Source organism: Neopsephotus bourkii, unplaced genomic scaffold, assembly GCF_033783945.1.
Source record: "Neopsephotus bourkii isolate Nb327-2 ecotype Australia unplaced genomic scaffold, CSIRO-AGI_Nbou_v1 NB_168, whole genome shotgun sequence".
NCBI classification, from domain to species: Eukaryota; Metazoa; Chordata; class Aves; order Psittaciformes; family Psittacidae; genus Neopsephotus; species Neopsephotus bourkii.
The window spans coordinates 18,572,441-18,597,010 of record NW_026900684.1 but is presented as its reverse complement, the minus strand read 5'-3'; the positions used below and the strand labels follow the sequence as shown (position 1 = coordinate 18,597,010).

Sequence of the window (24,570 nt, the reverse complement as noted above, 5' to 3'; positions counted from 1 at the left end):
TGCCCTATATGGGCCTCCCCCTGAGATGGGTGCCCATGAAGCAAATCCTGTTGTGGGGGGTCGAGGCGGCAGCAGCTGTGGGGCACGCCTGCCTTCCTCTGACAGCAGAGGGCCGCCAGTGACACCGTTCGCTCTTGGCTTTATGGACACGGGCAAGTTCTCAGCCTGACAGCCCAGCTGAGAGAGGCCGTGCGTTCAGAGCTGCAGGGGGAGCCGTGCGCACGCAGGGCTGCAGGGGGAGCGCTGTGCGTCCCTAGGCCTCTCAGTGCCGGGAGCGGGGCGGCCATGGGCACCCGTCTGCGGCCGGCTGCGCTGTGGGGGGCGGCGCTGGCCGCCACCGGGGCCGCTGCCGTGGCGGCCTGGGTCTGGGTCCGCTTGCGGAGCCGGGCAGCGCCGACTCCCGACTGCCCTGTTGCCGCCACAGCCGCCGCCGATCAGGTACCGGGGCCGGGTTGGGGCAGCGGGCGAGGCCGCTGGGCCGGGCAACGCTAACGGGGCCGCACGGAGCCTCTCGGCGGGGATGCGATACCGGGCCGCTTGGGCCTGGCGTCCTCCTCGGCAGCGCGGCGGAGCCCGGACCGCGCTCTCCGCTTTCCACCCCCAGGCAGCGACGGGCCGGCGCTGCGGCCCTGTACTTGTGCCGCAGGAGCCCAGCACCGTCTCCACTGGGAAGTGTCTTGCTATTCTCTCCCCCGACCCCTTGTTAAGCTCCCTTATTCCCCCAGGCCTGCTGAGCGTTGCACATGCCCTGGGTGCCTGGCTAAGCGTGCTGCCACTCGCTTCGCAGGGTACAGGACACGGTAAGCAGATACTTGTGCTGGGCCTGGATGGGGCTGGGAAGACCAGTGTTCTCCACTCCCTGGTAACTAACCATGTCAAGCGCAGCGTGGCTCCCACCGAGGGCTTCAACGCCATCTGCGTCAACACCGAAGAGTTACAGATGGAGTTCCTGGAGAGTGAGTGAACGTGTTTTAGTACTGGGCATAAAATAAGTTCCTGTCCTGTGCCCTAGGGATCGGGTTCCCTTGTGCCTGCTCTGATAACATGAAGTTGTGATTATTTTCTCCTTGGAGATTCTGCTTTCCCACCCCAGTTCTTGAAGGAAATGATACACTGGAGTTAAAGGAGGTGTGTGTTCATTCAGCCCTGTCCTCCAGGGAGTTCGGCTCCCAGAGAGAGAAGGATAACAAGCCTAATGGTATGAAACCAGCCCAGAGCAAGGTGTCCCCAGTAAGGCCTGTGTTGTGATTCATAGCCATTGTGTGTTGTACAGTTTCTCCTTGGTGCTTATGCCTGGCAAAGGGCAGGAGACAAAGAGGAATAAATAATAAGGTGAAAGAAGAGAGGTAGAAAAGCTTCATACCTTTTTGTTCAGACTCTTAAGTGGTGTTTTCTAGTCTTTAATGACTTTTAAATGTCTGTAGGTTTGTATTAAGCTTTGTGTTGTCCTTAGCACTGATTTTTGGGTATTGCCTGTGCCTGCAGAGAACATCTCCTGTGATGCTTTTGGGGTGTCAGAGCTGATCTAGGTGCAGCTAGGTGAGGGGGAAGGTGGAGACCCTGGATTCAGGTCAGTCCGTGGTATAGAGAGTGCCTGCCTTCTGTGGAGGCAAAAGCTGCCCTTTGCTTCCTGCTACTTCTGCACTGTACTGTACCAGTGCTCAACTGGCTCAGTTGGCAGCTAGTCCATAGATGCCTCTGTACCTTTGTCAGCAGGTCTAAAGGAGTTGTGCTGTTCCCAGGTTTCTGGGATGTGAGGATGAGGCCACTAAGGCAGTTTCATTCCAAGTAATACTACCACAGGAGTGTCTGTGGTGTCTTGGGGAAACAGTCTCTCCAGAAATGCTTGTATTCTGCACCCCTGTCACAGTAGGTCTGAGATACTTATGTCTCCTACTGGGAGGTGTTTTGTCTAGCTGAGCCCAGAGGAACCTAAGGTATCTCTGCTCCTGCCCGGGGATGGCCTGGGCCCACAGCCATGTACCCCATGGCAGAACCTGTTGTTTCTGAGTTGTCCTTCCCTCTCTGGTCCACGTTGGTAGTCACTGAGATGTGCTGTCTGCGATCTGACCCATGGGAAGTGAAATATCTCAGGCCAGTTTCAGCCAGGTAAATCTGTGCATGGCTCTTTAATCTGGTTACTTATCCAGTCTGTACCATCGCCTAGTCCAGGGGTTAGCAGCCTGTGCTGTGATCACATGGCACAAGGTGATCAGCAGACAGCAGGGGTTTTATTTTACTGGCTTAGACAGATAGAAAATCAACATTCTATCTTTTTATTTGTACCATCATACAGAAAAGTGGGTGATATCTTGCCTCTGACTTCTGCTGGGTTCCTACTTGTTTTGGGGGAAAAAAAGCGTTCTCTGTGGGAGCTGCTGACCCCTGGGTTATGCTATGCATGAATTCACTTAACAAAGGGAGCGGTGGTGAGCCCCACAACATCATTGTACAGAATCACAGACATCTGTCCCAAGTATGATGCATCAGTCACAGCCCTTTGGCTCCTTTCCACAGCAACAGACTCGCAATACTGCCTGCAGATATGCTGGGGCTCTTGAAGAAGAGGCAGGCATGCCCTAGCAGGAAATGATGTTTCCCTTTCTATGTTCTTGAAGCTACTGGATCATTTTTACTTTAGTGAAAGTAAAATTGCTTTGAAACTGAAAAAAGTCATAGTAAAAGTCGCAGCAAAAGGGCAGTAAAAGACAGCTGACTAGCAACTCAGTTTTGAAAAGAGCTCCCATGTAAGGCAGGAGAACATTATAGGGAACTGTATTGTTCTGAACTGTACCGTATTGTTCTGAAAACTTAACTACCTTTGGGAGAGTCACCTAGACCTTTTTTGCACCTCAGTACTCTTGAAGGTGTGGTTCTGCAGTGTACCTGGGAGAAGACCTGAAGAGTAGAAAACACTTCTGAAATGCTTAATATACGTTAGCTGTTCCTGCTCCTACTAATCTCACCAAACTCTTTTTGTCCCCAGATGGGAATAACAATCTCGAACAACTTGCTGCATGTGCAAAAGCAATTGCTTTTGAAGGTGGACAGTTTTCCTCTGTATCCAGCGAAGCAGAACTCATGTAAAAATGTAACCTGTACAAAGATTTATCCCAAGGATTGCCTGAAGGGTTTGCTGGGGCTTGAGTTTTCTCACCTCCTAAGCACCTCTGGTTGTTGACACTATGAAAGCTGTGGGAGCTTTGAACTAGTCCCCAGTGTCATACAAACCTAATGAAAGCCCTCCCTGCCTCAGAGCTGAATTTCTTCTTTGGCAGTTGTAGGCCTGCTTTGTCTCAAGATGAGGTAGGCATGTGTAGGTGGGTTATGTGGGGACATTCCCCATGGTGTTTATGGACCTCTTTCTACTCTTCCTACTTGCATGAGAACAAGAAACAACAAGGCAGGAAGCAGGCATAAGAAACTGAACCCAGAATCCTCTCACAATAAGAGCTTAAAATGATTTTGTTTTTTGTTCCCAGAGTGTACACATATGTCTGCATGTGACTTGACTGGGGAAAATAAAGCTACTTCCAGTCTTATATATAGTAGCTCAAATACTTTGAGGTTTTGGTAACCCAGACGCCTTGGGTTTTCAGCCCAGAGCCTGCTGTCTGCAGCTGTGGGAGCAGTGCTGCTTGGATTACTTGGCGAACCCTGTGCTGCTATCTTCTCTTCCAGTCGGGGGCAGTGAATCTCTGCGTTCATACTGGAAAATGTACTTGCCCAAAGTGCTGTTGCTAATCTATGTCGTGGACTCGGCTGATCATGCCCGACTGCCTGTGGCAAAACAGCTGCTTCATCAACTGATCCAGAACAACTCCACCCTGCCGGTGGTGGTTCTGGCCAACAAGCAGGTAAGAGTTCCCTGCTGCTAGCTGAGCTTGGGCTGGGAGCAGCTCTGAAAACAGCAACAGAGCCTTTCAAAGGAGGCCTTATGGCTGGGAGCTGGGGGTCTTTCTGGGACACCTGGTGACTGCAAAAGAAAATAGTCTGAGGTTGAGTTTTGGATCTACAAAATGCAGGTCCTGTGCTTGGAGATGGTGCAGGCAGAACTGTGGGTGGAAATTGTGGTAGAAACTGCTGTACAGTTGCAAGATTTGAGAGCTGCAGGAGAGACTATAGTCAGACCTGGAGTTAGGTTTCTGTTCCGAATGTACTAGAAGTACCACTTTACTTAGCAGGAGCCAAAAAGTGAAGCACCATTATTAGCATTCAGATTGTCAGGTTGGTTGCTCCTAAGGCTGCTGCTGAAGCATGAGAGAAGAGCAGCTTTCCTCACAAGGCAGTGCTTTCTCCCAAGACTGGTGCTGTACCTGGGGCAGGAATGTGTCTGTGGTGCAATGTCAGATGGCAGAACAGCCCAGGGATTTTAAGCCCAGATTTTCTCTTATGAGGGCTATGCCTTGTCTCACTCTACCTTGTCACCTCCTAAATTTCTGGTAACTTGGGCATGTTACTAGTAGTTGTGTTACTCTTGAGTGCTTTGGCTTCATCAAGCACAGGTGCTACTGCTGTTACTCTAGGTCCCACAGTCCCGCATTGGTAGCTGAGAAGGCATGCAGGGCATGTTTGCCCTGTTCTTGTAGCTCTTTGCCGGACACTTTGAGCAGCAAGACTTTTGTCTGGCTCCTATATGTGAGTAGTTTTACACTGGTGTCATTAACACTGGAATGACTAGAAACAGAACAGCAACGTGGGAATAGTGCTGCTACCTCTTGCAACTAATGGTCTCGTTTTTGTTTTGTGTATCAGGACCTTGAAGGCGCATATTGCATCGCCGATATCCATGATGCTCTGGCACTGTATGATACTGGGGACAACAGGAAGGTGTTCTTGATTGGTACCCATGTGGCAGAAGATGGCTCCGAGATCTCCTCCAACATGAAGGATGCCAAGGAGCTGATAGCGCAACTGGTTTTGGAAGCACAGTGACAGCTCTTTTCCTACAATGCGATCTGTGCAGCTGAGGGAGACAGAGTGTTAGTGTATGGTCAGTTTGTCATGCGGCAACTGAAATGTACAGGTATCTTTTCCTTCCGAGTGTGGGATTCCCCTGAAAACGGTGTCTAGTTGGTAACAAAATCTAATTTGTATTGGTTTGAAAATACATTTGAGAAGTAAGTCTAATATTTAGCGTATTTGTAGGGGAAAATTAGTCTCCCACATAGCAGAGTTAAGAGGATGTGTAGCTTAGGTGGGCTGAGCTGGCTTCTTGCCAGGTGGGAATCAAACGTCCACTCCAGTGGAACAAGGTTGCATCCATTGAATTTAGCCTGGCTTGATGTCTCAGGTTTAAACTGAAACGTGTACTCCTCAGGTTTTACAGGACCCTGTTACCAGTGGTGTTCTGTTGAAAACCAGACCTCACTTCTTGACACTGTCAGAAATTTAAAGTACTGCAGTTAGTATCTTTGACAGTTTTTGTTGTTGCTGTGTTGGAGCCAGCCTTTAAGGGAGTGGTAGATTAGTAATCTCTGGAAATTGCGTTGGTTATTGTTTCTTTAGTAGGTAAGAACAAGAAGACAATCGCAGTAAGACATTAAGCGTTTCTTTGCCTGCAGGGAAAAACCAGAATGGTGTCATTTAAGGTGGTAACTGGAAGCATTTAAGTTAAATTGGCACCAAAGGTGGGACTCCTCCATCGGGCTGAGTGGTTTGTTTCAGTTTAGTCCGGGTTGTCCTCAAGCAAGCAGTCTTATGTGTGAAAAACCGGTTGATTTTTGGAAGCGATTTGTGTTAACACAAGCAGGAGAGGAAGGGTACCCGATGAGTGTCACTCTCCCATTGTCCTTGGCATTACATCCCAGGAATGCGATCCAGGAGCAAGTTCTGTAACGGGCCTGTTGCGCGGCTACATTTACTGTATGAATGTTGTGTAGTTTCATCCTTTGGAACAGATGCATAAAGCAGAAAGCGTCACCCAAACCAGCGGTCCGGGCCTCATTTACACGGGCAGGGCGTGAGGCTGGAGAGCCTGGAGGGCAGCCTCCGGCAGGACGGACCCTCGCAGCCCTCCGCTGCCGGCCGGGTTCCCGTACCCGGGGCCCGCCAGAGGGAGGGGTCTCTCCTCAGGAGCGCTTCCCTCAGCAGCCGTTGCCATGGCGACGAGAGCGCGCACCATGGCGCCGGCCGGGCCGCGAGCCGGTGTGTGGGGACGGGGCCGTGTGGGGTGGCGGGGGTAGCCCCTCGCGGTCGGGCTGGTAGACCCCAGCCGCGGCGGGGCTCGGGGGATGCTGCACGGCATGGCGGGAGGGAGGGAGGGAGGGACGGCGGGAGCGGCGGGGCCCTGGCACCACAGCGCCACCGGAGCGTCTGCTCGGCAGCGGGATGCCAGCCCGGCCGTTGCTGCCAGCGGGCAGGTGGATCCTCGAAACCGAGCCTGGCTTCCCCAGCGCGTCCGTGGTTTTCCTGTCCCCGCTTTGAAAGCATGGCGGCTTGTTCTGTGCTGCTGCAAAGTCCCAGTTTAATACAGCCGCTGCTCACCGAGGCCCCTCAGGCTGAGGGCAGTAGTAAGGGGTGAGATGGGGACAGCGATCCCAAGAGGAGGATGCTGATAAGGGGACGTGGTGCTCCCAGACTACCCATCCGCTGGGTGAGGAACACTTCGTGTGTAAATGCATCGCTGTGCAGCTGCCCCGGCAAGGTACCAGGGAAAAGCCTTACAAATAGCTGCCAGGCAGACCTATCCTGAGAAGATGCAGAGACTCCACCCTCCCTGCAATTGTTTAACATTGAAGAGCAGGCAGTCCAAGCTGCCGGTGTTACCAAGCTTTTAAATTCACCTCTTCCTGTCTTTGCAGTTCCTCGTTACCACTCTGCAAGCTCCTATGACAGGTAAGAACCCCCAGACCTGACCTCCTGGCTGGGCATCCAGGCCAAGCCCTGCGTCTCTCAGGGAGGGCTGGGTCGGGGATTTACGCCAGGCAGCGAGTCAGTATATCGGATGACACTGTGATAAACACACAGAGGAAACGATGCCTGGGTTTGCTGTTCCGCCTGCTGCTCATGACCAACAACGTCTGATGAGTCTGATGGCTAAGCAGTTAGTCCATGTGAGCTCAGGCATGGACGGGAGGTGTTTCTTTGCCTGACTGAAGCAAGGCCTTCTTTTTTCCCTGCTGGGAAGCAGGAGCAGGACCAAACAGCAAGGGCAGTCCGCTTATCAGTCAAGTTGCAGAACTGCTGCAGGTGCATCCTGTGTGAGGACGCCTGTGTGTCCAGAGCTTTTGCCATGATAAAAGAGTAGAAAATAATAGCTTTTTTGTAATTGGAAAAACCCAATATACTACTTGACAATTGCCAAGTGAATCGAGAGACCTGGTCTGGATGTACGTGTGACTTGTTCCTTGGCTGGGTCATGATGCAAGCTTTGCACAGCAGTGTCATATGGGTCAGTAAGGCCATGTGCACTTTCTGCTGGGCTTGGCTGTGCCTATGTGGTGGGTCTGTGCCGTTGCTGGAGGAGAAGCGAGGAGCCTGCCTGCAGGGATAGTGCCATCTCTGCAATGTAGCTGGGCTGGGGGGAATTCTCTGTCTGGTAATCCTTCATCCCCTCCCACCTTTGCATGGAAAAGACTCTGGGGAGCTGCTTGGGAATGAGCAGCTGAAACTGGTTTTTGGCTCCTGACATGAGGGCTGCTGTCCTGAGCGTGTCCTGTCTTGAACCGGCGGCAGGGGACCGAAGTCCTACAGGCAGTTTCCTCTGTGGGATCTCTTGTTTGTAGTGCTGTGACCAGGGGTTAGGCATGACAGGGAGATAAATCAGCAGGCATCTGATGCTTTAACAGCAGCCTGCCATTGCAAGGGTCTCTGTGGTCCTGAGGTCTCTGGCAAGTGTTTGCTGGGGCTTGGCACCTCAGGAAGGGGTATCAGCCCCATCAGAGGAACCACAGATGAGTCCCCACAATGCAGACTGTTTTCTGTCAGCAAACACTTCTCTGTGTGTCCCCACTCCTCTCTAGGTCTACACTGCCTTATTGCCAGATGGTACTAAGCAAGGGAAGCAATGCCTCAGGCTTTCACTCTCTGTGCTTTTTCCATGATGAGGCAATTCCATAGCTGGCATTCAAGGCCAGGCTGGATGTAGTTCTGATCAACCTAACCTAGTTGAAGATGTCCCTGCTCATTGCTGGGGGATTGGACTAGGTGACCCTTGAAAGTCCCTTCCAACCCAAACTATTTGATGACTCTATGGTTTTCAGGGCTGCTAGGGCACAGACCATGTATGTTCCTCAGTCTCTAGCATCTAAGACTCTTGTGCTAAACAGACTGAAATAAAATGATAAAAAAATATGGCTTCACCTGTGCTCCTAAAGCCCTGTGGGAAATCTCCATGTCGACTTTAAGCAAACCACAGGAGTGTTTCTGTTCATCTGGGCCCCTGTAGGCTGAAGACATCATCCATCTCCTATCTGCCGGGGTTGCATGGTGTGTTATTAACCAGAAAATACCTTCCCCCTCTCTCTGCAATGTCTCAAAGGGACCCTGCAATGAGGGCAGAATTGCAAATTTGTGTCTGCAATCCAAGAAATAGCACAAAAATTCATGGGTTGATGAGTTCAGATTAAATGGATGGAAAGGTACTAGGAGAGAGAGGTCCGTTAAACACACTCTTGTAAGAGATGGAGGAAAAGGCAGAGGAGTTTGAGAGTGTGTTATGTGGTTTTGAGTACAGCAGTAGCTTCTTTGTGCTTTGTTGGTTTAACTGTATGTTAAATGGCATGTTTGTCCTTTTCTGCAATTTTGACAGGATACGGGAACTTGCAGAACCCAAGAAAGCAGCTTGTGCAAATGACCCCAGGTAAGGAGGTAATGTAGCCGTGCTCAAGGGCTGGGGATTGATGGGACCTCAGCCAGTACAGACCCTTTGCTTTTGTCTTGCTACTGCTTCCCTCTCAAGAGCAGGAGTGGCTCAGAAAATCCAGGTGGAGGTGTTCAGTGCATGAGGGGCTCTCTTTGACTTGCTCTTGCTTTCAATCAAAAAACTGGGCTTGATCCAGTCTTGTCTTTGCTGTCCTGTCTGAGTTGCTGCACTGAGATGTTGCAGGATAGGATGGCGTAGTGGTGCAAGGAGATTGGACCTCATTGGAGTCACAGGCTGCTGCATCCTGGAGAACACAGTTCAGCTTTAGAAGCAGAGCTGCTGTCAGCGTTATGTGGTCAAGCTATGGCTTGAGATGCCAGGGCAACAGTCTCTTGATAACGTCTCTTCTCCACTGTCTGTATGGGTGTCACTGTGCTTGGAAAAGGTTCCACAAACCCATCGCCCAGCTGTTCCCTCTCCTGACTACCCTGGTACCCTCTCCCATCATGGCCTCTCTCTCAATTGGGAATGAGCAGCTCCAGATTTGCCCTGGGCACAGGAGAGTAACCACTAACGTGCTGCAAAACCTCACCCACTTTCCATGGCACACCCTGACCATAACAGTATTATTATTTTTACTGTCATACTTGTGGTATAGCTAGATGGTAACAGTGAGGCAAGAAAAATGCAATCATGAAACTCCCCCAGGGGTTTCAGAGATGTAATGAAATGACCTTTTCTGCACATCCACCGGTAGTTGTAAAACCAGACTCATCCCTTGAAGGCTTTTTTCTTTTTGAGTTGGTGACATTTTCTAACTCTGGACAGTGTGCCAGAGAAAGTGAGTGCTCAGGAAACAGCAGCGGCACTTTACAGGTGGGGGTAGCCATAGGGACCATATGTGTGTTCCATCCCAGGCAGGGAAGGATAACCCCAGCAAGCACAGTTCACACTTGGGCATGTTCCTAAAATTTCACACCCTTGCTGTTCTTGCTAGGCTTGTTTGGGGAAACCAAGAGACGATATGGACCACCTCACGGCGTGCTATGACAGCTAGACCATCTGCAAGGATCCTGGAATTGGCCAAGCCCAAGCAAGATTTTGGCAAGAACCTGTGCAGGTCAGTAATGTGATAGCACATCTTGGGGAAGGAGGCAGCTCAGAGGGTGCTGACTAAGCAAAGGGACTCAGTGGGTGCAGGGAAAGAGAGATGCCATCTCCTTTCCTGCCATTGCTGCCCCACAGGGATTTCCATGCCACTGACACCCACCAGTCTGTACTGGTGCTTGGAACAGGGACCATCTGTAGCAGGGAAGGAAGCGCTATGGGAGTAGTCACCCTGAATGCTTGACTTCCAAAATGAGGAGGAACTGGGGGCTGCTGAGTTTTGGTGCCCTTTTATTTCCTTGTACCTGCTTCCTGTCTGTGAAAATGGCCTCTCCAACATGTGGTGGTTGCTCTGGGTTTGGATCAACTGCCATAAGAGCCAGCCTTGATCTCAGTTTCCAAGCGCTTGGGAACATATTCCTCTGCTGTAACAAAAACCCCGGTCAACAGCTCTGCTTTGGCATGGAAGCAGAGATATAATTTGCGCGTATGCATGCTTTAATGGAAACGTGTGTGTCACACCTGTGTGTACAGAGGGACTATCTGTCCCTAGAGGGTTCTCTGTTTGTACTGGGGCTGATGCAGCAGGCACCTGGACACAATTAGTGATCCCCTGCATCCTCTTGGAACTTGGCCTAAATCTTGTGACTAAAGGTTAGGAAGTGCTATGAACAGAGAAATCTTGCAGCATCCTGCTGGCTGGTAGAAACCCAGGTCTCCTGGCTTGAGTTAAACCTCTGCTGTCACTACATGGTAAAAAAAAAATAGTGTTTGGGTATAGGAGTGAAGAACAAGGTGAAAAATGTAAGCTTCAGTGGTGCTGGGTGATGCTGCATTACTTGAAGCAGCTGATCTGTATCTTCTGTAGCTCAGCAGGAGGGAATGAAGTTCTTTTGGAGACAGAATGGTGGTTGCTAGTCTGTAAGAAGTCTGAGCAATGAGAATGCATATTGAACTGTGTTGTACTCCTGGCTTTCCTCTACCTGGAGTGGTGTCAAGACGTGTGTGTCTGTATTATTCTCTCCTCTGCCACTGTCATCAGTTCAAGGGCTTTCATCCTCCTGAGAGCTTCTGCCTCTGACTAATGGTGTCTGCCTGACAGCCCTTCCTGCCTTTCTGCTCACCTCTTCCCTGGGGATGACAGTCATCTTCCAATGGTTGTGGCTGATGGAAAGCTGGATGAGCATGCACTAGGCAAGCGTGGGGAGATCCCAAGATGAAAGGAGCTGCAACAGCTATTAACCCATTGCAACAAAGTGGTTTCTAAATTGTTAGAGCTGAACAAGATGCTGCCGGGTTTGTATTGTGGAGTAATGGGCCAGGCAAAGGCCTAGACTTTGAAAGCAATGCACTGAGGATGCTTAAAAGAGGACTTTACATACACAAACAGCATTTACCAGGAAATCTCAAGTGTAAATGCCCGTTTGTTCATGGCTTTACCATGTGCACTGGTGCCAGCTTTTGTACATGTAACAGGCATGGTTGTTTAACCAACCTTAGGATACCATCTACCAGAACCAAGTTCTCTGTCAGTTTACTAACTTTTCTGTGCTGTTCCTTCAGGCCCCTCTACTTGTACAGCTGTGGACGGGAATCAACAACCTGGGAGCATCCCTCACTAGTGGATTTTCGCTTCCCTTCTGATCGGCTGATGAAGTTGGCTGAACCTAAACAATACCAGGCTGCTTACCTGCTGAAAAGGTGAGAGACCAGAAATCCTGTAGGGTTCTATAGGAAGGCCCTTGGGTCTTACAGCATTAGTCCAGCCTTAAAGTAACAAATACAGGAACAAAGATGGGTATACCAGAGGGCAAAATGCAGAACAGGGACTCTGCTGAGGTTAGGACATCTGGTCTTTGTCATAGTATGTGTGGGTTCTGCACTGGAAGTAGCCACAAAACAAAGCTTCCTTCTACTGCAGCAAATGTGAGACTTAAACATCCCTGCTGCTGCCTGGTTTAACCAGTGTGGGGAAATATCCCTGAGTGGTGGTGCTGTGACTCTGCTTCTAGACCTCGCACGTCCCCTGAATGGCCTGTGTCACCAGCAGCACTGAGCTGTAAGACCTCCCCACGGATTGTGGAGCTTGCCCAGCCAAAAGTGCTGCACCCAGAGTTCCTGCCAGCCAAAAAGGTGAGGAGCTGGTTGAGTGAGATTGGATGGGACAGTGATGCAGCAAACTGTCCTGAGTTTTTAAACCCTGTATCCTGCCCCTGGATGTGCCCAGCATGTGCTATGGCGAAACTGTGGTTCTGCTGGGGTTTGTGATACTGAGAGAAACTGCCTTTTTGGAATGAGATGCTGTCTTTGAAAATCTCCCTGCTGAGGGACAGAGAACAGCCAGGCTGGAGCAGCCTAGAATAGTAGGAGAGCCAAGGGAGGCATTTGGGCTGCATATCCCCTGATAAAGCAGCCTGGGAAAGTGGAGAAACCTGATGGGAACGGTCTGTTCAGCTCCTAGGGAATACAGTTGTGTTTTCAGTTGGGCAGCTGTGTTGTGTATATAGGGTGCATGAGCTTGCAAACAATATATAGATTTTAACAATGTCTTACCAGATTAGCTTGATTTACAGACATATTTCTGAACTTGCTCATTTTAGGCGAGTCATTGCTTTGGCAGGGGTGAAAGGGCAATCTCAGATTACACTCATTCCATGGCAAAGGCCAAGTTTTCTGGATGAAGTCTCTGGGCTGGGACATAAGGGGGACTGTGCTGGAGCAGGACTTGGCATCAGTAACCCTGTGAAAAATAGGGGAAGATGTCCCATGCTGGAGCAGTAATCACTTTTGCTGTAGGAATGCAGTTAACTGCACCAGTATTTTTACCCTGAAATCTGAGTGTTTCTCCTTAGGAGGGGAAATTATTTGATTCAGCCAGGAAGACAAATATGAAAAACAGTACTCTGGAAGAAATTTCTCTGCACTCTCACCTGGCTGCACAGGCTCTGGTTACAGACATTCCTCTCCTGCCTATGAGGGGGTGACAGCTGGGAAAAAAGTAATACTGGCTAAGACATACAAATCCCAGTAGTGCCAAAATTACCTTCTAGTTCAGGTGAAAGAAAACTAATGCATGTTGAGAAAGTGAGAGTGCTTCTTCTTGTAACCATGTCTGCAGAGGAAGAATGCTGGGTGCTTATCCCTTTGGAGAAGGGAGTGTGTCCCTCTGAGCTGCTGTGGACAAGCTGTGTGTCTGCACATGTCTCCCCCATTCTGAACCCATGCAGGTGCCAACACAGGTTACAAATGCTGCAGCCTTGGCCAGAACATCCTCACGGATACATCAGCTGGCAGAGCCCTCGGTCAAGAAGGTGACCTGCTGCTATGAGTATGGCCCTTTTGAATCTGCCATTCGCCCGGTAAGGCAGCATCACCTGGGGTTGTGCATGGCAGGGATGCTGGGCAGAGGGGAGAGTACAGGGGCTCAGTCACTGGGGGCTCTCTTCATGGCAGCCCTGAATGTGCTGCTGTCTGTGACGCTGATGTAGCTGCTTCCGGGGCTGGAGAGCAGGACTTGTCCTCCGTCCAGAGCATGGACAGGATCATGTTGCACCTGTGTGTGGTCAGTGGCTGTAAACCTGGGTACACTGAGTTGCAGGCTGGTCACCTTTGAATGCCAGGAACATATCTGGAGGGACCTTCCTCCCCATTCTTCCACAGGTTTCCAAGTTTGCTCAGGAGGCAACTGCTAGCCCTCGGACCCTGGAGCTGGCTATGCCAAAAAGATTGCATCCTGATTATATGCCTAATCGGGATGCTGCATGGTCAGTGACAAAGGCTGCAAAGCAGGCAGTGGCTACACCAAGGCTTGTGGAACTGGCCCAGCCTTGCAAAAGGTAGGTGCTGCTTCACTGCTATGCAGAAATGATCATCTGTCAGCCCGTTTCATGCAGGCCATGGTACCTTGTTGATTTGGATTTATGGAATGTGATTAAGCCACTGCTTTTTCACTTCCAAAATGTATGGGTTTTGTATGGCTGGATGTGTTACTGCTACATGGGCTGTGGTTTAAACAGCATTTCTGAGGTGGAAGGACAATCAAAAGAGGAGAAATAGGAGCTTTCTAATTCCAGTAGGAACTACTGGCTGGGACTTTGTAATTATTAGCTGAAATTATTAAAAGCAGCCAGCTGACACATGGTGCAGTATAGCAAATTCATGCTGCCCAGCATGATACAGCTGGCCTCAGCCTGGGCTGCAGGAAGTGCTGGGTATGGTGTTTCACAGAGAGAGAGGGAATGCCTTGTGGTAGTGGCTGTGGCAGCTGCAGTGAGAGATGGGACATCTGCTCTCACTAGTGTCCTGGTGACAGCAGCCAAGACATGACTGCTTTTGTCCTCCCAGGACAGGGCAGGGCACAGGTGGAGGTGTGTCAACTGGCAGGCAGCTTTGATAGCTGGCTCTGCTCCAGTTGGAATTGACCGGCTCTGTCCTCACTCCCCCAGGCTTCCGATGAACTTGACTCAATTCAACCCAAATGCCTTCATCGTGAAGGAGTCTGCTAAGAAGGCAATTTGTTCTGCTCGGATCAAGGAACTGGCTTGTCCGATTAAGCGCTGAGCTTCCTCAGAAGCACAGCCCTCTGCTCGTGCCAGCTGTCCCCCTTGGAACATCAGTCTGTTCGGACTGGAAAACCTACTTGAACACAGCAGTACCTACCAGGAACACTTCTTACGAGCTGCTACTTTTACTGGGCTAATCTGGGGAGTTAAATAAAACAGTCATTCCATAAGCACAAAAATAGTGAGCAGAGGAAAAAAGCAGGATTTGACCTAATGTGGGAAGCCTTTCTCCCTAGGATGAGTTACGTCTGGATTTTATATCTCTTCTTATTTTTTAGCTATAACAGTTAAAGAAGTGATGAAACAACTGCTGGGGGAAGCCAGCACAGGAACTGTTTTTTCACATAAGTAAGTGTGGCGAACCACAGCCAACGGCACGCAGCACGTTGATGCAGTGCAACTCCTGACCTTGGGGTTTTAAATTTTTTGCTAAAGTTTAGAGATCTTCTCAGTGACAGAAATAGAAACACAAAAGGCTGCAACATTCCAGATCCAGGGCTGGATTTGATAAGGTGTTCAGCTTTAGCACAGACTTTGGAAATGCTGGGGTGGCAGGTACCTTGAGTTGGCTTGAGTTTGGGGCCCCTTCTTTCAAATGCCCGGAGAATGGGCAAGCAGGCTTTTGCTTTGTGTGCATCTTTGGTACAAGTTACACAGGTGGGTTATATGTCTGCGGTTCAGATACTCGGTTGTGTAACCCTAGGCAGAATAATGGAGGGACAAAAGTTATAAAAGAAAGCATGTGGCAGTTTCACTGGCAGAGTATCTTGATCTTCCCTGTGTTAAGCCGATTCTCCTTCCAAAGGAATAGAGGCAGGTCACCACAAACCACAACAGGATTAACCAGAGGATCCAGTAATTGATTCAGTAATCCACTAAGCAGAGGATTTTTGAACCCTTTTGAACAAGGTAAGGTCACTGAGCAACGGTGCTGGTTATTTTTTATCCCATGCATTGTCCTGTACCAGGTCAGTGTACCAGAGTTTGGGTTCTGTGCAAAAGCCCGAGTGCAACTACATCCCTTAAGCTTAAAAATGGCCAGATGGAGGGTGAAGTCTGATGCCCCCACCCATGGGGGAGCCCCAGTGCTACCAGCCTCTGCCACCTCAGGGATGAGGCTGTGTGGGCTGCCATGGATGGACCCATGGAGGTTGCCCATGTCCGTGTGCTATCCCTGTGGCAAGAGGGATACCTCACAATGCCCACTGAGGCTGTCTTTGGAGAAGTGTTGCTCTCCCAGAGGAAGAAGTCAGTCTCCTGCCATCGGGGCAAGGAGCACAAACAGGGACGTAACACAGCTCCTCTCATCAAAAAACTCTGGTTTTTTTATTAATGCATTGGAAAAAACACCCAAAAAAACCAAAACGTGAATTCTTTCCCTTTGATGACCTTTAACAGCAATGTGAGAAATACATTCAAGGGAGGCTTGCCTTGGTCTGATGACTGTGTAGGCTCTCAGTTTGCTGATATCCAGAGCTGACTCAGCATCTTGAGCTAACTAAGATCATCTGAGCAACACATCTGTTTTCCAGGTGCCCTCCTCTCTGGATGGTATATTAAAGCTAGAATGTATGCTTTGCCTTTGGGGAGCATAAGCAAAATAAATCTTTCCCTCCCCTTCTATGTTTGAAGATTTCATGTCAGCTTTTCTGTAAGCCTGGGACAAGGGCATTATTAATGGATGGGAATCACTAGATAGGTTATGCAGCCATCGGAAGCTGTATACACACACACATATATATATATAATACTTTTTCCTGGTTATGTACACTTTAAATAAAACTTATGGTAAATAGCAGGCTATTACTTTGTGTCTCAAAACCTATTGCAACAGAAGAACCCCAAGGAAACCCACTCTGAAGAACTTCACCATCATTATCAGCAGCCCTGGGGATTGGAGCAGCGTCCTCTAGTCCCTGACAGATCCGCTTTGTGAGGGCAGCCCTTCAGACTTCCTCCACTCTGCCAGGCGCTGCTTGAACCATTTCTGGAGGAAAGAAAAGAGAAAGAGGTTGAGTGCACTGGGCTGAGTGAGCCTCTAAATAACCTTGCTAAAGGTGCAGATGTGGTCAGCACATGGGACCAGGTGAGGGAAACTCCTGGTTCTGCTATCTGAAGGTGCTGCACTGTTTCTAGGCAGTACAGGCATCAGGAGAGCTGCTTCTGACTGAATGAATGGTCTTGTTACTGATGTGTTCACTGCTTTCAAACTCATTTCTCTTGCTCACTTCAGACCTTGACAGCATGGGTAAGTTCTTGTTTTATTTCTGTGAGTCCAAGTTTTTCTTGCAAACAGAGTAAGAAATTGGCTGAGGAGCTGCTGGATGGCATCTGCTTAAATGGCTGGAGCAATGAAACAATCACTGCAGGTCCAAAACAGACAGGAATCACAAGCTGACCTGCTTCAGAAAGTATGACAGGGACAATGCAGTGGCTCTCAGCAAATTTAAGATCAAATAAACTTAAAAAATGGGTTACAGTGATCTTAGTCTTCAAGCAATATGCATGGCTATGTTACTGTGCAGTAGCTTAGCATCCCTAGGCCAACTCCCAGAGCTGCTGACGCCACTTGAAGGCAGCTGCAATTTCGAACGTTAGCTAAAATGCAGCTCAATAAAGCCACACTACCTGCGTAAGAAGAGAGAGATAACTCGTGTCCCGGAAGCACAGCTCAGCCTTTTGTTTGGGAATGTGCCTGTGATTTGCTTTGTTGCTGTTCACTCTGTTGCTATATTTGTTCATGGCTATTTCTGAAGCTATTGTGGTTCGTAATGACACAACCACGATGCTCTCTACAAAGTGGCTTTCGCACCAGCACTGCCTTGGACCGCATCCAGTCAGATGATTGCTTGCCTCGCCTCGCCTCTTCCCAAAAATTTCACTTCCTGCCCTCAACCATCATCTCCCTTTGACTCACCACCTCTTTGCATCTCATTTTTACTGATTTTATTAAAATGGCTGCTATATCTAGCCAATAAAGCACTCCAGATGTCAACAGTGATAATGCTCTGTTATATGCAATGCAAGCACTTCACAGCTCACCATCCCAGTCTTGATCCTGTCCTTAATATGTCCTTCATCTCCAGATCCCTAGGAGCACCCTGGATTTGTGGAAAAAGATGGCTATCAGGGAAGATTTTTAAGACTTCTCCAGATGTGTCCTGGGCATATCTGTCCTGTGTTTACAACTTGCTTTAGGAAAAAGAGAAAGGGAGCAGTGCCATTTCTAAAGAGGAAAAGGTATTCCAAGGGTGTGGCTTCAAACAAGCAGTGGTACCTGCCTGTCATTAAAGCACAGTAAAAAAAGGGTCTCCTTTTCCACTCCAGCCAAGGGCTATCATGGGCAATGGATGTTATACCAGCATCCTTCCCTGGGACAGGCTAAGTACTGGCATTGCTTAGCTCTCATATCCCTTTGTCTTTGCCCAGTTAGAGCCAGGCTTGGCAGCTCTCTGCTGCTAGCTTTTCAGCGAGTTGGATTTCCTTTCTATACCCACCAATGCTGCCATGGGTCTAGTAGCTTATAAAATACCTGCATTTAAACTGGCTGCACTGCAACCTGAAGGAATTGTGTAGGAGCCATTTGTTTCTGAAGCCCAGGATAGCTTGCAGGTAGTCAGATGGAGCACAAAACTCAGTGTAAGTCCGAGGCAGTGGCAGCCTGTCCCTGTGAAGGGACATTTGGAAGCCTCTGTGTCTCCTCAAAAGGTGGACAGACTTGCCTGACATGCAGGCTTGGGAACGCTAAAGTAGCAAAGTGCAGTGAGGGGGAGTGTGCACAGCCTGAGCACGTCCCTGAGCGCATCCTGCAGCAGTTGTATCTGTCTGTTGTAGAATAACTGTTTTCTTCAGACTGCAAAGCCAGCAGTGGTTTGGGTACCCAAGACTATTAGAAATAGATTGAAAGGAAAGGACAGCACAAGTGGCTTGTATATTCAGGGGTTCACAGCCAGTCAGTGACCCTCAGGGTGTGCCCTTGTTCTGGCTGTGGGAATCACTAGCCTGGTATCCAAGCCCAGGATGGGGATAGTGCTCCTGGTGTGTGAGGGGAGCAAAAGGATCCCAGTGGGATGCCATGGCTGGGAATGAAGGGGCTGTGATTACAGGGGAAGGGGCTTTGGGGATGCAGGGGCAGGAACATGTGGGGTGCAGGGAGAGGTGGTGGTACAGTAGAGTTCTGTGGGTGCAGTATGGGGTTAGGGGTGCACTGGAGGTTGTGGAGATGCAGAGAAGACTTGTAGGTGTGGTGTGCAGACTGCTGCAGGGAGTGCAAGTAGGGTGCATATGGGGCGCAGAGGACTGCAGGAGAGTTGGGGAGCATGAGAGGTGCAGGAAGTACAGTAAGAAGCATGTAGGTGAATAGAAGGGTGCAGGGAATATGACAGAGAGCTGGAGACAGGACAAGCAGGAGATGTGGGGAGAGTCTGTGGGACACAGAGGCAGGCAGGGGGAGCAGAGCTGGTGCCAAAGTAAGGGCAAGGGGCACACACTCACCAGGGTCTGCTCCTCAGAGAGCCCAGTCTCGGCCGCAATGAGGCACAGCGTGGTGGGGTCAGGGTGTTTGTTCACCTTGCAGAAGTTGTACTCCAGGATCTCCAGCTGCTCCTCAGTGGGAGTCACTGGCTTCTCTGTGGCCATCTCCTCCTTGGGTAGGGCTATGGGGCCAGGCGCTGCGAAGAGGGGCCAGTGTCATTGCCCAAGCTGACACCAAGCTCACTTGCTGAGCCCCGGGTTTGCCGTCCCTCTCCCCACTATCTCCCTGCTTGCCCTGGCAGGGCACAGCTCCCTTCCCAAAGGCATGCCAGGGAGCTCAGCCGGGAGCTCCAGGCCCCCAGCACATCCTGGCACACACACACAGTTTCCCCCCCGTGGTGACCACACATCACCAGTGCCCAGCTGAGCTGTCTCACCATCCTTAGCTGGCGGGGAACTGCAGCCCGTCCTCTGCTCAGCGCTCCCCTCTTGCTGTATTTATAGCCAGTGTGACTCCCGTGGGGACGATTCCTGTTTACTACCGTATTTAGGCCTGGGCGTCGCTTGGGAGTGATGTCACGGCAGCGGGCTTGTTGAAGGGGTTAATTTAAAGACATTAATTGAAAAAAGCACTACTTAGGCTCTGGGTGAGGGGACAGTGCCTGGCATCCAGCCTAGTTTATTTCTATTCTTTTTTCCCTTCTTCCCAGGGACCAGGCAAGTTTGTGCAAGGGAATCACAAACCTTTGGGATCTTTGGGAGTGTGGGTTTGGACCCAGCAATCACCCCATTTTCCCTCCTGAGCAGTGTCCTGGTCCTCCTCCTAGCAGCATGGCCAGACCACACAAAGCTGGTGATGAGTAGGCGAGCTGCTTTGGTTTTACTAATATTTAATGTTAGCTATGTTAATATTTAGTGTTATCTATTTCTCTATCTATGAAATATTTGCTAATATTTAATGGTATTTAACGCATGGGCATAAACAGTGATGTTGTTCCTGAGCACCACTGAACTGTTTGCATGGTTTTGGTGTGTAAGTGAGGGGTCAGTGCTTGGAAGATGGTATCCCATGCACATCTGTTGCCCAGGCACTCAAGCAAGGAGCCCGCATTCTCCTTCCAAGTAACGTTTGTCCCACTTGTGCTTTGCACGTATCTCTGGCGGACTTGGCACAAAAGCACAAGCAAAACGAGATGGTACGCCTTGGGTAAATCCCACACCTCTCTTCTGCAGGGCTCCAAGTTTGCCTCTGCATGGCAGGGGGTCGAGCCTGCCAATTTGGTCCAGTACACCACGAGGCGTTGTCCCCACAAAGCATGCAGAAGTCCCTGGTGCTGAATCATTTTGGTGTTTCCGAAACCAAGCTATGGGGTGTTGGCAGGTAGGAGCTGGATGCAAAAATGTGGCCTTTCTTGATCTGCTGTCCTGCTACCCGAGTTGCCTGGCATGTCTCTGTCAGGCTGTGTTGTGCCTCTCCTATGCTGCCAAGGTGGTTCTTGGCCACCTTGGAACTAACTCCTCTGGGCTGTTTGCTGCAGAGCTGCCTTGTCTCCACCTTGCAGTCCAGCTTCCCCTTCCCTTTGGCTCTGGGATGGAACTCAGGCACCTCCAGCATGCTGCACCCTACTGTGTGGCTTTAAACCCAACTGCTTTTCTGGTTGACAGGTAACTGACCATTGCTCGCTCAGTACCCTGGGGTGTAGTGAATGCCCCAGGGCTCTCACTTGCTGACAGCACTGCTGCTGCTGGGACTCAGCTCCAAAACTGCCTTGCAGCTTGCAGAGAGCCAGCTCTGCTATTCATGAGAGGCTGGAGAGCTCCTCTTCTTTCAGCTTTACCTCAAAAAGCAAAGGTCCCACTGAGCCTTGTCTGCAGGATGTGCTTTGACTAATGTACTTTGTCTAATAAAAGGATCCTTTGGCATCTGAGTAGGGGCTTATAAATAGACCAGGGCTGGTTGTGAAACAGCCCCGTCTGTTTGAGTCACTTGGTAAATACCAATTGTAACACAGTGGTTACGAAAGGTCAGAGCACCTCTGAGTGGGATGGAGCAGGCTGGTAGAGGGCATCGTCCGCCACACCGGGATGAACTGGGGAAAGCCCACCTTTAACCCCAGGGGCTGCAAACTGAGCTGGCCTTGTCAGCAGAGTGTTGCAGCACACAGCTGCCTGAGTTTTCCTGGGGTCAACTCAGTTCAGAGACATCCATATCAGAAGAGGCACAACAACAAAGTTCATTCCTTTGTGTGTGTGAGCTGGAGGGGGCCAGGTGAATGCTGCTCACCTGCCTTGGGCATTTGGAGACCTCTGGAAAAGACACAGGGGCAGAAGGAGATCCCCTGGACTTGAGGTGCTGTTCTCTGGCACTGTGGCTGCCAGACTCCCCATGAGGCCAAAGTGCAGGTGAGGCCAAGCTCAGGCCACAGTTCTTTCCTCTCCTCCTTGATCAACACCCCACTGAGCCATCTGCCCTTCTAGAAAGCCCCATCATCACCTCATCACCTTTGGCTCATGCATCTAGCCTGGGACACCAGCAGCAACACGTCCTGGCAGTTTATAAAGCATCACTTGCAGACTGCTGCATTAACATACATTAATGTGTGCGCATCAATTTGCATAGGGAACGTGTGCTTCAGCTTTCATGTTTCATCTACACAGCTGTTTATTTCTGATAATCTCCAGGCTCCTGAGGCACTTCCCCGTAGGACACAGTATCTTCTACCTGCTGGAAGCTCAGGGTGCCCCAGCACACACATCACAGGATGTGATGCTTGACAGCTTTTCCTTGCCTCCACTCTGCTCCTGCTCCCACCCCTCAAGGCTGTGAGATGGCTTTCAGGAAAAGCTCTAAAGCCTGGGTGTCCCTGGAGCTCCACTCCATGAGGTCCTGGAGATCTTCAGGAGCCATGCGACCCTATGCAGATTGTGGCACTCAGCACTTGGCAGCTCTTGGGTGCTAAAAACCGGGGGTAAATGACAGGACTTGAGGGCATATGAGTCCCTAAATGTCCTAACTGCTTGGGTGGCACAAGGATGAGTTTGGCAGCAGAGAGCTACTCACCGTGGCGGAAATGACAATGCCAGATGCACACTATCACTGTGAAACCACAGCACTGGTGACACTTGCTCTGTCCTACGCATCAAGCTAAAAGGCCCCGAGGAATTCACACTTGGCTCTGTGTGTCTTGGTTTTAGGTGGAGCAGTGTGAAAGCAGCCACCAGCTGAAGCATGCAAGGGGTTTATTGGTTGCTTGGCTCCAGCCAGCATTGCTGTGCACTACTTAGTGCTCTTAGTGTGGCTGATGAGGTGTTTAAATGCACCTCCAGGGCCATTTTGAAGGGAGCATACAAAAGGCAATGGCTGATAGGAATGAGCTGCAGCAAGAGAAAGTCTTAGTAGATACTGGGAAACAAGTCTTGTACATCAGGACCAACGGGATAGGGATAGGGACCAGAGAGGTGGGGGCACCTCTGTTCTTGGTGATCCCTAAAACTCAGCTCAGTGACCTGACCTAGATGTGAGGTAGGAGCAGTGGTGTGGAGAGAGACCGCCCTCTGCCCATGTCCCTGCTCCCCAAAGATACCCTGGGGTTACTAGCACGGCTCCTAGCTCTGGCCTGAGATGGGAGAGGACATCCCACCGTCTCCCAGCAAGCCTGCCCAGTGCTGCTAGTGCAGTCAGCCTTTACTGTCCTGGCAGAAAGCAGACACTTTTCCAGAAAAGACATGCTCTCTGTTTGCTCAGCTTTGCTTTTTGAACAGCAGACACAATAGCTAGCTGGCTCTGCAGCTTTCTAAGGATTTACTGCACCGAAGACCCTGGAAAACAATCTGAGCAGCTCCTGCCCAGCTGATGGGGCCCTATAGACCCTCCTGGGTTTCTTGACCCTTTCCCCACTGCTCTCTCCGTTGTCAGGGCTGGGATGCGACTGGAGGCATCATCTGCTCCTGGTTTTTGCTTGCAGCTATTTCCTGTCACTGGCAGGAAACCAAAATAGCAGTTCTCAATGCAAACCAGCCCTCCTGCCCTCCCTTGCTCTGCTGCAGAGCTGTGTCCTGTCCCTCGTTTTGCTCGGGCTCCTGCTGTGGGGTGGCTGTGGATAACATCAGCCGGCATGGCGCACAGGATAAGGTGGGACGGAGGCTTTAAAAATAAAACAGACCCTGCCATAAATAAGGAAAAGCCACCTGTCATGCATCCTGTAAACTACCCGTTCAGCCTCTTAGAAGATAATATCCAACAGGAACAAAGCAAACAAGAGCACAGCAGCTGCTGAAGCAGAGGCAAGTCCCCATAGTACCCACAGCATGGGCTCTCCGCCTGCCTGCATGCCTCTCTCCCTTCCCCAGTCATGAAGCTCTCCCACCACCCCTGCCCGGCTGGATGCTGCTCCAACCTCCCCAGCATCACTAAGATCAGGTCAGCTCCTCCCTATATCCCCCCCACCATCCACACCTGTGAATCCACCCCAGCTCAACGCCTGTGCTTACCTGGAGCTGTCAGGCACCAGAAGTGAGTAAAACAAGAACCCTGCAGGTCCTTGGGTGACTGCTTAAGTATCTGCGAGTGTGTGTGACAGGCGGGGACCTGAAAAACCTGCCGCAAATCACAGGAGCTCCCGGGTTCCACAGCCACTCTCTGGGCTGGTAATTCAGGTTTGGCATCCACTCTCCTTGGCAGGGCTCAACGCATGGTTGTACGTGCTGCGGGGCTCAGCGGACGGGTGGCACAGGGAGCCGTCGGGGCTCGTCCCACCACGCTCTGGGCTGGTGAGCGCTGTCCTGCCGGCCCCCGGTGAGAGCTGCTGTGGGGCTGTTTCCTGCAGGGGTACAGGAAGGGTGAAGGCAGGGTGCGGCGGAAACCGTGCTCAGCCCTTCATCTGCATGCCAGCAGAGCCTGCCTGCCCCTCTGGGGGCCCTCTGCCCCACTGCTGCCCCCTTGGCAGCGCTGCCACCAGCCCCCCTGCTGGCCGCAGTCACTGCTGTGCAGGGCTGGCTTCTCACCTCACTTTAACCCCCTGCAAAGGACTTGTCCAGGTTCAACTCTCCTGACCCTGCTGTCACTTTAGTCAGCGCTATGGTCCAATGAGGCCGAGTGAAGGGAGCAGGACCGGGTCCTGGATCCAACCTGCTGCTGCATCCCAAGTGCCTTCAGATACACAGGGCAGGAGATGGGGAGGAGGGCAGGGCATCCTCTCCTGCCGAAGTCCTATACTCCCCTCAATTTAAGTGCCCGGGAGCCTCCAGTTTCCAGTGGGGTGGGCTGGAAGCATTAGATAGCAGCTTAAAAGGAGGAATCTTGTGGGGTGGGGTGCAGTGGGGAGGAGCTGATTTTTCTCTCAGCTCACAGATAGCTGGAAGGGGATGTTGGAAAAATCAGAGGGGCTGCAGGAAGGGTTCGTGAGAAACTGAGTATGGATTGCAGTGTCTGAGATTATCTGCCAGAGAAAAAGGCAAACTGGATGTAAAGAGCTCTAAAGCTGGCTGGAGCCAGGGGCAGGGAGCCCAGTCCCTGGGGAGAAGTGGCTGGACTAACCCAAGTAAGAAACCTACCATATGTTTAGCAATGAGCCAAAGCTGTCCTCAAGATTTAGTGGTTTTGTAATGTGGTGTGGGGGAAAC

At 50.7% G+C, this 24,570-nt stretch overlaps 3 protein-coding genes across 5 annotated transcripts; 2 read left to right on the top strand and 1 right to left on the bottom strand.

The window, feature by feature from the left end:
- Positions 1 to 234: 234 nt before the first annotated feature.
- On the top strand, positions 235 to 5,928 carry ARL9 (ADP ribosylation factor like GTPase 9). 3 transcript variants are annotated; one of them, XM_061374481.1, is made up of 4 exons: positions 235 to 438; positions 788 to 956; positions 3,682 to 3,857; positions 4,756 to 5,928. In XM_061374481.1, exons 1-4 carry the CDS (start codon positions 286 to 288, stop codon positions 4,933 to 4,935), a joined length of 678 nt encoding a protein of 225 aa, XP_061230465.1. In that variant the 5' UTR covers positions 235 to 285; the 3' UTR covers positions 4,936 to 5,928. The 3 variants fall into 3 exon arrangements, with proteins under 3 accessions (XP_061230465.1, XP_061230485.1, XP_061230476.1); XM_061374501.1 differs by lacking the exon at positions 788 to 956 and having other exon boundaries at positions 318 to 438; XM_061374492.1 differs by lacking the exons at positions 235 to 438; positions 788 to 956 and adding an exon at positions 1,393 to 2,109.
- Positions 5,929 to 8,293: 2,365 nt separating this feature from the next.
- On the top strand, positions 8,294 to 14,926 carry SPMAP2L (sperm microtubule associated protein 2 like). The gene is made up of 7 exons (XM_061374458.1): positions 8,294 to 8,803; positions 9,804 to 9,926; positions 11,477 to 11,614; positions 11,926 to 12,046; positions 13,141 to 13,272; positions 13,574 to 13,749; positions 14,359 to 14,926. Exons 1-7 carry the CDS (start codon positions 8,625 to 8,627, stop codon positions 14,471 to 14,473), a joined length of 984 nt encoding a protein of 327 aa, XP_061230442.1. The 5' UTR covers positions 8,294 to 8,624; the 3' UTR covers positions 14,474 to 14,926.
- A 908-nt stretch (positions 14,927 to 15,834) lies between these two features.
- On the bottom strand, positions 15,835 to 23,874 carry HOPX (HOP homeobox). The gene is made up of 3 exons (XM_061374469.1): positions 23,440 to 23,874; positions 18,970 to 19,145; positions 15,835 to 16,462 (listed from the first exon to the last, which is right to left on the bottom strand). The coding sequence occupies exons 2-3, from the start codon at positions 19,111 to 19,113 to the stop codon at positions 16,385 to 16,387; spliced, it is 222 nt and encodes a 73-aa protein (XP_061230453.1). The 5' UTR covers positions 19,114 to 19,145; positions 23,440 to 23,874; the 3' UTR covers positions 15,835 to 16,384.
- Positions 23,875 to 24,570: the final 696 nt, after the last annotated feature.